This window comes from Anopheles coluzzii, chromosome 2 (assembly GCF_943734685.1).
Source record: "Anopheles coluzzii chromosome 2, AcolN3, whole genome shotgun sequence".
Classification (NCBI taxonomy): Eukaryota; Metazoa; Arthropoda; class Insecta; order Diptera; family Culicidae; genus Anopheles; species Anopheles coluzzii.
Window position 1 is genome coordinate 100,712,449 of NC_064670.1, and position 11,413 is coordinate 100,723,861.

At 49.3% G+C, this 11,413-nt stretch overlaps 4 protein-coding genes across 5 annotated transcripts; 3 read left to right on the forward strand and 1 right to left on the reverse strand.

Moving 5' to 3' along the window:
* The first annotated feature begins 1,423 nt into the window (after positions 1–1,423).
* LOC120950839 (differentially expressed in FDCP 8 homolog) lies at positions 1,424–3,898 on the forward strand. Its single transcript, XM_040369193.2, has 5 exons — positions 1,424–2,558; positions 2,631–2,795; positions 2,855–2,899; positions 2,974–3,440; positions 3,515–3,898. Exons 1-5 carry the CDS (start codon positions 1,814–1,816, stop codon positions 3,728–3,730), a joined length of 1,638 nt encoding a protein of 545 aa, XP_040225127.2. The 5' UTR covers positions 1,424–1,813; the 3' UTR covers positions 3,731–3,898.
* A 1,919-nt stretch (positions 3,899–5,817) lies between these two features.
* LOC120950131 (NF-kappa-B essential modulator) lies at positions 5,818–7,931 on the reverse strand. Of its 2 annotated transcripts, none has more exons than XM_040367913.2 (3): positions 6,666–7,931; positions 6,277–6,587; positions 5,818–6,185 (listed from the first exon to the last, which is right to left on the reverse strand). In XM_040367913.2, exons 1-3 carry the CDS (start codon positions 7,791–7,793, stop codon positions 5,966–5,968), a joined length of 1,659 nt encoding a protein of 552 aa, XP_040223847.2. In that variant the 5' UTR covers positions 7,794–7,931; the 3' UTR covers positions 5,818–5,965. The 2 variants fall into 2 exon arrangements, with proteins under 2 accessions (XP_040223847.2, XP_040223846.2); XM_040367912.2 differs by having other exon boundaries at positions 6,262–6,587.
* A 309-nt stretch (positions 7,932–8,240) lies between these two features.
* Positions 8,241–10,389, forward strand: LOC120951161 (tumor susceptibility gene 101 protein). The gene is made up of 7 exons (XM_040369709.2): positions 8,241–8,551; positions 8,617–8,701; positions 8,779–9,008; positions 9,076–9,175; positions 9,249–9,460; positions 9,535–9,863; positions 9,946–10,389. The coding sequence occupies exons 1-7, from the start codon at positions 8,507–8,509 to the stop codon at positions 10,130–10,132; spliced, it is 1,188 nt and encodes a 395-aa protein (XP_040225643.1). The 5' UTR covers positions 8,241–8,506; the 3' UTR covers positions 10,133–10,389.
* A 137-nt stretch (positions 10,390–10,526) lies between these two features.
* Positions 10,527–11,371, forward strand: LOC120961101 (transmembrane protein 258). Its single transcript, XM_040384765.2, has 2 exons — positions 10,527–10,647; positions 10,733–11,371. Exon 2 carries the CDS (start codon positions 10,795–10,797, stop codon positions 11,035–11,037), a length of 243 nt encoding a protein of 80 aa, XP_040240699.1. The 5' UTR covers positions 10,527–10,647; positions 10,733–10,794; the 3' UTR covers positions 11,038–11,371.
* The last annotated feature ends 42 nt before the right edge of the window (positions 11,372–11,413 follow it).

An 11,413-nucleotide genomic window follows, 5' to 3' on the forward strand; every position in this document is an offset into this window, starting at 1 on the left:
TGTACCACTAATAGGCTTGGCTATCAGTAACTTATTAAATGCCCATAGCAGGATAATCATCCCAGCGTATGGGGGCACGATCCATTCGATGCTTTTATCCATGCCGATGTTATTGAGTGCTACGAGTTGACGATTGTATCACGAGATTGACTAATTATTTCAATTTCACTTACTATTTAAAACAAATAGTTTTCCACACAAATCGTTTACAAGATCACGGCACTCAAACGGTTGTCGAATGGAACAGAATGCTTCGAATCGAATGGCCAAATATTGGAATCATGCCGAGTGCCACGATCAAGTGGATATCGTGGCATAAAAAATAAATACATTTTATTTTTCGTTGTTCATACTCCCATATTATAACACATCTTTTCCAACCCGTTCTGCCATATGAATACAGATTTAAATTTTATAATAGTTATTTGTCTAGTTAAGACAAGCTAAATTATAACAAAAAGTATAATAGATGTTACAAATTGCACCATAATACCAAATGCAACTCCATTTTTGGTTTCGCTTATCACCGTTTTTTTATAAACGATACGCGACGAAGTGCGATGAACATTCCTGTGAGCATGAGAGAGTGTACAAGCAACACATACTGTGTGCGAGAAAGAGTGAACAGTTATCTTGCATGCAGCAAGCAACAGCCGGACAAAGCCAGTTTTTTCAAAGAACGGAACGCACGAACGATAGCACCTTGCTAACAATATTGAAGCGGCAAAGACCGGAACGGAACGGAGCGAACGAATTGAACGGAACGGAATGAACGGAAAGAACGGAATGAACGGAAAGAACGAAATGAACGGAACGGAACGGAATGAACGGAATGAACGGAATGAACGGAACGGAACGGAATGAACGGAAAGAACGGAATGAACGGAACGGAACGATTTTGTATAAAGGATCGGAACGGAACGGCCTGCATAAAGAACGGAACTTTTTTACTAGGTTCGGACCGGAACGGCCAACACTAGTTCAGATAGGACCGTTTAGGTCAGCTTAGTCTAAATACGGATTTTTAAATGTTTTTTTTCCATGAGTTGGTGGATTAATTTGATATGATGCGAATATATTTAAAAGATCAATCTTGAATTAGTTAATAGAAGACTGATACCAAAGCAATGAATCGACAATAATGGAGCTTTAACCTTCGTATGGAAATGATAATATGAAATTTAAAACGATTTTATAACAAACCAGCAATGGCACGTGCTGTTGAAGGGAGATTTGTCCTTGCACAAGCCCTTGTTATCCTTTCCCGCCAACACTAGCATGCTCTTTTTTCTCTCTCAGTAAGCTGGCGTGTCGTGAGATAAGAAACACGGAAAGCGGAGAAAGAGAGTCTTCTCGTTTAATCGAAGTTAGCGAAAAAGAGTACAATACTGAAGCACCACCTTGTCGCTTGCTTTCACTCGCTTTGTTTGGTTGCCTTTTGCCTTGTGGCCCTGGTAGAATTTTGCAGCAAGCAAGCAAAAAAAAGGCACATAATTTACAAACAAAAACAACCCTCGGCCAGATTGAGTCATACGAGAGGCAAGCTACCGTTTAGCTGAATCGTGCGTTTCCTGGTTCACTAACACTTTACTATCTACATCAGTACAAGTGTGTAAGTTACATCTCCTGTGGATTACCCCTCTCTACAAGTGAAAGAATTTGATTAAGCTCGGAGGGGGGAAATCATTCTAAAACACTGATAAGAACAGCATGTCCGATGTTTCGCCCCAGCGAAAGAATGAGCCAGTAGGCTGAGCTCATGATTAGCCGGATGATGTAAAGTTCGTGCGTTTCCACTGTGCCAGTGACAGTGATGCAGAGTACGGTGCAGAACCTCCGGGAGGGCCTCTGGAATCTACCGAGCACGGTCAACAGCCTGCTGCTCGCTGGGACACTGCTGGACAGTGGCAGGGGCAGCTCGTCCGAGGAGCTTACCCGGGAACAGAAAACTCGTTCCCCCGCCGAGCGGGACGATAACAATAACGACGATGCCGAGGAAGAACCGCCGGACAGTGACCAGGAGGATGATGAGCTGCCGGAAAAGCGGACGCATGCTAGCGACCGCATGTCCGCCGAGCCCATGAGCAGTTCGGTCGGTTCGTTGCGTGCACTGTGCGATGAGCCGGAGCAGGACGAGCGGGGTGAAAAGGATCCCACAGCCACCACCACCGCCACCAACACCGCTGGTCCGGATCCGGCTGTCCTGCGTGTCAAGTGGCAACTGGTGCCGTTGGATCAGAACGCATCGCTGGTGGAGCTGTCGCAGGCAATAGACGTGTGCCGGACGCTGGTACGCTCAAATGCGTACGGGCCCGATACGGACCAAAGCAAATGGCTCGTGCGACATTTGGTGGAGCTGCGGTACCGGTATCGCGAGCTGGTTGACTTTTCGCGCGATCCGGAAGCAGTGCTGGAGGAGACGGAGGTCATTCTGGGGCATCATTTCGTGCGCCGAAAGCAGTTCCCTTTTCAGCAGCTGCAGCGCAAACAGCACCTGTACTGTGACCACTGTTCCGGAGTCATTTGGAACGTTGTGCAGGCATCGTACGTTTGCAATGGTATGTTAGCTACGCCAGGCTTTTAAATGCTTCAGCCGCACATTCAGTGTTTGTTGCTTTCCATTTCACCAGACTGCTCGTTTGCGGTGCATCACAAATGCTTGCGCAATGTGCTGCGTATCTGTGCGCACGTGGTCACGACGGAGCATAAGCTGCCGATCGAGTGCATCTGTCCCGAGATTGGGCTGGCCTTTCAGAAGTACACTTGCGCGGAGTGTGGAACACAGCTGAGCTACAGTAAGTTTGTGTTTGCCGACCCACGGACAAGCCCTAATGCGTACAAATTATCATTGCAGACACTTCCACGTCGATCAACTGTTTCGGACTCGAATTCAAAGCGGGTAAGTGTGTTCATTCGCGTACCCGGCAGCTAATCATACTAATCTTCTATTTTTTTTCGCTTCCACTCGATTAGAAAAACTGAACTCAATTCAGCCCCGGCTGTGCGACTACACCGGTCTGTACTACTGTCCCGCGTGCCACTGGAACGATACGAGCATCATACCGGCACGCATCACCAACAACTGGGACTTTGTACCGCGCAAGGTGTGCCGTGCGTCGCGGCAACAGATCAACCTGCTGCTGGCCAAACCCGTCATCCGGCTGGAGGAGAAGAATCCGCGCCTCTTCACCTTCATTCCCCAGCTGGCCGAGGTGAAGCGGGCGCGCGTGCAGCTCGGTGAAATGAAGCGATACCTCATCGCGTGCCGGCTAGCCGACGAGACTAGGCTCGTGGTGAAGCAAATCGGCAAACGGCGCCACCTGATGGAATCGATCGAGCTGTACAGTGTGGCGGATCTCGTTGGCGTAGAGGATGGGACGTTGCTGAATTATCTGCGCACGATACGGGCCACGTTCGAGCATCACATTCGAAACTGTGTGGTAAGATGGGTTGTGTTCGATAACCACGCCGTAACTGGCACGATTGTTATCGTACGTTTTTCTTTTCTTCTCAGATCTGCTCCGGTAAGGCGTACATCTGCGAGTTTTGCAACAACGATCAGATTTTGTTCCCGTTCGATGATGATGCGATTTGCTGCAACCAGTGCAATGCCGTCAGTCATCGCGAGTGCTACCAGCGCAGGAAGAGCAGGTGTGCCAAGTGTGCCCGCTTACGGCGCCGTGCTTTACAAACGCTGCGGGAACAGTTGGATCTAGAAAATGGCAACTAACCTCGAAGAGAGAGAGGGAGAGAGACAGTGAGCAAAAATCATATCATTTTTACCCTTTGAAACGGCTTCGATGTGCTTTACATGTGTGTAAGCTTTCACTCACCAGGGACAACGTGCACAGCTTCTATTGGTAGCCATCAATAAAATCACACGCCTTCGTAAAATCTATTGAGCAAGAGTAATCAAACTCCATAGCGGTCATGGCCATTATTAGGAAATTCCGAAACTCTTCTTGGGCTCAATCTTAGCCGGAAGCTGATCTCCAGTGATCCTGCTCATGCTGATCCCGTCACTACGTTCCGGTTGATGCCGTTGTTATATGTTGAGACCGTCCCACAATCTTGTAGACAGGCTATTCCTTCTCTTGCACGGATGATATTTATCAAAATTATATATATTACGTACTAGAGACGTCGGTAGACTCGTGCCGTGAACAGAATGTTGCGCCATAACGTCCGGTCCTGTGGTGCAGATCTCCAACTCGAGACTCCGATCCTCCGCAAGCCTGCCTCGACCTGGTCAATCCACCGTACTCGCTGCACAGCCCTCCTCTGCGTGCCTGTTGGGTCCCTTTCGATGACCTCCTTGGCTGACTTATCATTCCACCGTCTTCTCCAAGCGCTGTCTGCATCCTGAACTCCGCCGAACATGGTTAGTTCAAAAACACCAAGTGCGCACAGATCCCCTTCCAGTAAGGTCGATATATCATGTCCTTAGAGCACAACCCAGCCTTATTAGTGTCCGGTAGAGCGTCAGTTTGGTTCGCCTGGAAACCAGATCGCAGCCACTTACGTAGATTACAGAAGGTGCGATTTCCAGCGAGGATGCGCCTCCGAATTTCCAAGGATGTGTCAGAGTCACATGTGACTTGGGATCCAAAGTATACGAAGGAATCCACCTCCTCCAGAGTGTAATCAAAAGTGTAGTCCTTATCAAACAGATTCATCTCCTCACTCCGAATCATCAGACGATAGGTCCTGTTCCAGAACGACACACTCAACGCCAAGCTGCAGCAGAAGGTTTCGCTGCTCCTCGAGGACGCTTTTTTGGTGAGCATTAATCTTAAAAAGTTTCCTCACACGTGCCCTTTCCAGGCGAAGCAATTCCTCCAATGCTTCATGCTGGGGTATGTTACAGTTAAGGACGGGCTGTTCTACAGCAGTGGCTTTAGTTTCTGCCGGTTGCTCTTCCAAAACGATTGGCAACACAGATGGCGATGCATTCTGCTCCGACTCCACCAAACCGTCCAGTTCATCTTCCACTTCTCCATATTCCGAAACTTTTTCACCTACTGTGACATCAATTCCAATGTCCTTCTCATCGAATGCTTCTTGTTCCGCCGCTTCCAATAAGCGTCTTCCATCCCGCGCCAGCTGCTGCTCCTCCATGACCGGCGCCTTTTTATCCTTAACCCTGTGCAGGTTCCGTACCGGCACTGCCATCCCGGACAGTTCCCGGGTGAGAAAGTCCTTCCGCTCAAAATGCCGATGACACAGCCGCGGATGTTCGTCGGGACGGATGTCCTCTTCTGCGAGTGCCATCACCGTCAGCCAGCGGCTCCACATCGCCGTACCGCGCGCCGGAAACCGGAACAGGCGGCAGTTTTTGCTACGGTAGCGTGTATTATGGCACAAGAAGCACTTTCTTCCGCTTCGAACCGTACTTTGCCGGTGGTTGTACATGGTTAAAATGCAACTGAAAAAGAAACACTTTTGCTGAGAGTGTGTTATGGCGCACAGCTGTGGCTTTTGTTTTGATTCGCAATTTTGACAGTTTCTTCCGGCAACAGCGCCTGCTGTGGATTTGTTTTGGAAAGAATTTCTAATGTGCGTACAATGAGCAAGAAAGAGAAAGAGAGAGAACGAATATCAAACAATTAGTAAAACAAAACAAACGCCATAAAGGGCATGTTATCAGTGGGCGCACATTTGCTGATAATACATGCATTAAACCCCACCAAGTCAGCGCCATGATTCATCGCGGGAATACATGAGTAACGGCGCACCAGCTCTTATCTCTGTTTTCTAATACTGTTTCTTCCCTCTTCAATTCTCAACTGCACGACAAGACTCTCTCTACAGTTGATATATAATTCATGACACTATTTTTTTTTTATTGTAGCACAATTAAACTCTTCTTAAGATGCACTCAATAAGAGGTGTAGCTTAACATTACAAGATAACAGTTTAGGGCTGCTCTACCCCGGGTAATACAGGTGCGGTTCTTCCAAAAATCCTACTCAATCCCCATACAGTCGGCAGCGTGGCTCTGCAGCGAGCTGAAATCCTTGTAGCCCTTCAGACAGAGCGGACAGCGCAGCAGACTGAGCGGTTCCTTCTGCTCCTCCTCGGGTTGATTGGCGGGAGTGTTGTTCGTTCCTGCAGCCTCCTGGCTAGACGTAGCCTGCTGTACCATTTTTGCTGCCCGCTGGGCTGTTTCTGCTCGGTCCGATTCACTGTAAAATGGGACAAAAACATACCAAGATTAAATTACTTTACACATCTCCCCCACCCATCGCTCTTAAGACTAACGTTTGGGAAACTTGCGCAGTAAGTTCGGCATTGCGACGCTGCAGCACTTCAAACTCGCCCAAAATGCGGCTCTTTTCACCGGCCAGCTCTTCGCGCGCCGTACGTTCGGCTTCGAAATCCTTCTGGAAGATGTCTGACTGCACGGTAAGCATCTGTACCCTTTCCTCGAGTGTGGTTATCTGCTGGCGCAGCTGCGCAATCGTTTCGTCCCGCGCCTTGATGTCATCGAACTGCTGCTGGGCCTCGACGCGGCCCGCTGCGTACACTTGTTCCGCTGTTTTCAGGTTTGCCTTCAGGCAATTGATCTCGTCGACATATACTTTACGCTGGAATCAGGCAATGTAAATAGAAAATGTAAATGCGGCTCAAGTAGAAAAGAAGCATTAACAAAACCATTCACTTACCATATCCTCAAACTCCAAGTTTTTGGCCACCTCCACCGACAAGCGTCGCTCGATTTGCTTCAGCTCTCGCTTGTGCGTTTCTTCCGAAACGAAGCTAGCCTTACCATCATCGCCCTCCGGCTTGTTGGTGTTCACCACCACGAAGCCCTTAATTTGAAGCTCCAAGCGTTCGATGTGCTTGGACAGATTCTGTATGATGGCCTGCCGCTCGGACGATTCCTTCTTCAGCTCGTCCACCTCGTACTGGGCCGCGTTGCGCTCCACCTCACGCACCCGGCCAATCTCGCTCAGTTCCGTCTGCAGCTCCACGATCGTGTTCTGGTGCTCTTTTTCCTTTTCGGTGTGTTCCTTTCGCGCTGCCACTAGCTCACCCGCCAGCCGGCCGTTTGCTTCGGTAAGCTGCTCAATCTGCTGCTTCTGCTGCTCGATCAGCGCATCCTGGGCGGCACAGCGCGCCTTCGTTTCGTCCTGCAGCTGCTGTATGGAGGTAAAGTTCTTGCGCATCGCCACATTCGCCCGCTGCAGGCTCTCCTTCAGCTGGCTGTGCTCCATGCTAAGCTTCTGGAGCAGCTGTATCTCCTCGAACGATACGGACGATTGGGCCAGGCTCGGGAACTGGTGCAGAATCGATTGCGTTTCGCCCAGTATAAAGGACGCGGTCGGCGTTTGGCTAACGCTCGTCACCATCGGCGGCACGCTGTTTTCCTTGTTCTCGATCGATTGCAAGCTTTTCAGCGAGCCTTTGGTCGAGCGCAGTGACGGCGGCACCTGCTGCACCGATTCGGTTGACGCAACCATCATCGACACTTTCGGGGAGGCTGATGGTGATGACGATGATTCATGCAGCGATTTTGCTGGCTGCGACGCAATCGTCGAGGCACTTAGCACTGGTCCGGCGTTCGGCAGCAGGCTGTAGGTGGTGGAATCGAGCTGGGTGGAGGTTTCCATCTTGGTGACGGTGGGCAACGATTTTGCTAATTCGGCTATTTCTCGCTCAACCACCGATGCTGGCTGGGAGGAGACCGGGGCGTTGGAGTAGATGTCCATCGAGGGTGTCGGCGTGGTGCCGAGTATGATGAACGACTCATCATCCTCCAACGAGCGTTGGGACGATTCGACCAGAGACATGGTTGGTGCGCCCTGGGATAATAATAGCTACTAGTTTCCGTCCCCTCTCGCAACTATTCCGGGATTTTCTTCACTGTAAGCGAACGACGTAGAGTCGGCTTCGGCGGTTCTTTAGCTACTGCGCCAACAGTGGGGAAAACAGGCACTAAAATACAAAACATCCAATAACAACAGTTTGACAGCGGTGCACTTTACTGACAGTGTTGCCAGCGTCGAGGAAGTACAGCGTTGGGAAAATTTATTTTTATCCATTTCTACAAAGAAAAAAGGCACAGCTTGTGATAAAAACTAAATATAAATATAAAACGCTATGAAAGATTCAACAGAAGGTGCATTAGAGCCCATACTAACCTTTTAAATGCAACTTTTCATATTTAATTTTAGCGACCTCACCTACTTTTACGCGCATCGCTGTACAAAACAGATGGCAGTGTGTGTGAGCTGTCAAATCAGCCATCAGCACGGAGCAGATTTAGAACGTTTAATTGTTATTAGCAAGTAGCAACCCCGTCATATCAAAAGCTCGCGAAAAGGTTCGTGCAACTTTTTCTGTTCGCAACAAAGAAGGGAGAGTAAGCCCGGAACTCCCCCCCACCCCACGGCGGACCGTAGTAAAACGGGAAAGAACCGTTCCCTTCGTTTTACTGCCCCGTTTCTAGGGCTTCCCGTGCAGCAACGTCCCTCTGTGGTAAAGCATAAACAACGGCAGCACAATGCACAAGCTGGACGAGAATGCGCTGGCTCGTATGCTGTCCTCGGTGAGTGTGAAAAGTGTGGGCCCCAGACGAAGCCCCTGCTTGACGCGCTGCTTTCTTTTTCGCAGTACCGAGATCCGACCACGACCAAAAAGGATGTCATGAACGCGTTGCGGATTTACCACGGATTGCAGCATCGGGTGGAAGAGTACGGTGAGTCATCTTCGGGCTGATTGTACTGATTGCAGACCTGTGCGGTAAACTTTATCGTTTTACTTTTGGCTTCTCAGTGTTCAACGATGGCAGCACGAAGATGTTGCTCAATCTGCACGGCACCATACCGGTAAAGTATAAGGGCAACACGTACAACATACCCATCTGCATCTGGCTGATGGACACGCATCCGAAGAATGCCCCGATCTGCTACGTCAAACCGACGCCCGAAATGCGCATCAAGGTGTCTGCGTACGTGGATTTCAATGGAAAGATCTATTTGCCATACCTGCACGATTGGAATCCGGTAGGTGCTCTAGGGAGCAACAAATCGCTGCATACTGAAGCTAATCGTGATCTTGATTGTCGAACAGAAAAATGCCGATCTGCTGGACCTGATTCAAATCATGAGCGTCACATTCGGCGAAGTGCCTCCGGTATATTCGAAAGGACCAGAAACAACCTACCAGCCGCGTAAGTAGAATGTGGTTGAATCTAAATGTAAAAGCCTATAAGCTGATGTTTTTCATTGTTGCTCTCCTGTCAGCGTCTTACATGCCGCCGACGCCTGCCACCAGCACCTCATACAACCCACCGTACCCAACGCAACAGTTCACTCCGTACCCGGTGCCGGGGCCAGGATATAATAGCTACGGACAGCCTGCACCCGGTGCTGCCGGGCCCGGTTATGGAATGCCTTACGGAATGCCTCCCTACCCGCCGGCTCCTGGGTCAATCTCAGGCCAAACTCCAAGCGTGGTAAGGCCACTCCCTTAATAGAGAAAATCGAAAAATTTATCCGTAATTGCGTGTTTCTCTACCCACACTACCAGGGCACCGGAACCATCACAGAGGAACACATTCGTGCATCGCTCATCAGTGCCGTGGAGGATAAGCTGAAACGCCGGGTGCAGGAGAAGGTCAATCAGTGTCAGGCGGAGGTGCAAACGCTGCGGCGAACTCAGCAGGAGCTAAACGAGGGCCAAGTTAAGATCAAGGAAATCATGTCCCGGCTCGAACGGGACGAAAAGGAGCTGACGAAGAGTATTACCGTGCTGAAGGACAAGGAGAAGGAGCTGGAACGTGCGCTGGAATCGTTGGACAATGTGGAATCGATCGATGTCGATGAAGCAGTTACCACCACTGCCCCGCTATACAAGCAGTACGTATACAGACGGGACGAATCAAATCGCAACGCAATTCACTTATTTGCATCTTTTTTGCCTCTCCCCTTCCCCAAACAGACTACTGAATGCCTACGCAGAGGAGGCCGCCATCGAAGATGCAACCTACTTCATGGGAGAAGCGCTTCGCAGCGGTGTGATCGATCTGGAGGTGTTCCTCAAGCAGATTCGGCAGCTGTCGCGGAAGCAGTTTATGTTGCGCGCGCTCATGCAGAAATGTCGACAAAAGGCTGGCTTTAGTGCGTAACTGGCTATGCAAGCAGGCAAGCCGGCAGATTCGGCGGTACCAACGTCTTGAAATTTCTATGCGCTTATTTTTCGTTTCTGTTTTTTGCTCTATCTCTTCCCTGTGCCTATATCCATTTATGTTTGTGCAAGAGGTCTCTGGCTCAGCTGGCCTGTTACTTTTCATCGTCTATTCATGATATTATAGTCCTCTCATTTGTATCGTTCTATGGAATGCGTATAATAAAGCTTACACACATTGCGAATAGCGAAACACAATTTGATAGTTTTTAATTGTAGTAATGAAATGGTTTTTCGAAACCACAGAAACACATTTGAGAAAACATTATTAAACTGTACCAGTGCCCCTGCTTTTTTGATGTCTCATGTCAAACAAGCTGTCAGTTGGATGGAAACAAAAAAAAATAACACGCCACGTCAGTTTCGACAACAAGGGTTACTTGTGCAGAAAAAGCCGAACCCGCACGTAGTAAAAGTAGCTTGTTTTTGTAAAATAGCTGCAATTCTACTACCACTGTACGTTCAATAACCATCCCTTGTCCCGGGTCTTGTAAATATCTGCAGTGGTAAACGTTGCATTAAACATTAATTTCTCTCGCAGAGTCAAACCAACCCTTTGCCGGCACACCGCAGTAAAACAAGCACTATCCGGAAAAAAACATCATGGATTTGATGGTACGCTATGTGTCGCCGGTCAATCCGGCCGTGTTCCCGCACCTGGCCAGCGTGCTGCTGCTGTTCGGCACCTTCTTCACCGCCTGGTTCTTCGTGTTCGAGGTGTCCCGCCCGAAGCAACCGTCCAAGGAGAGCGTCATCTTTAAGGAGCTGTCGATCAGTCTGTTCGCCTCGCTGTTTCTCGGGTTCGGTGTGCTGTTTCTGCTGCTCTCGGTCGGGATATACGTGTAATAACGGGCGCAACGACCGGGACGTGTGCCGACGGGAGCTCTTATCGCAACATTTCCTCAACACCGCATTTCTAGCATTCTTTTGAATCTTACCCTCTGCCACACCCCGCTCAGCCATTGCCGGTGCACAACGCAAAGAGGGAAATGGTTTCGGGGAGCAGAGTGTGAAATGCAATGCACCACAAACCTTGGTGACGAAAGGTCACATCCGCAAAATGCCAACAGCACGAACGAAACGGGCGACAACCGGAGTGCGTGTGTGAAGAAGCAAAGTGAACGTTTTTACATGTAAGCAAATCTCATCATAAGAAATACACTAAAAAGACCAAACCATACGCGTGTGCACGCACTTTTGTGGTGGAGAAATTGTCCGTAAA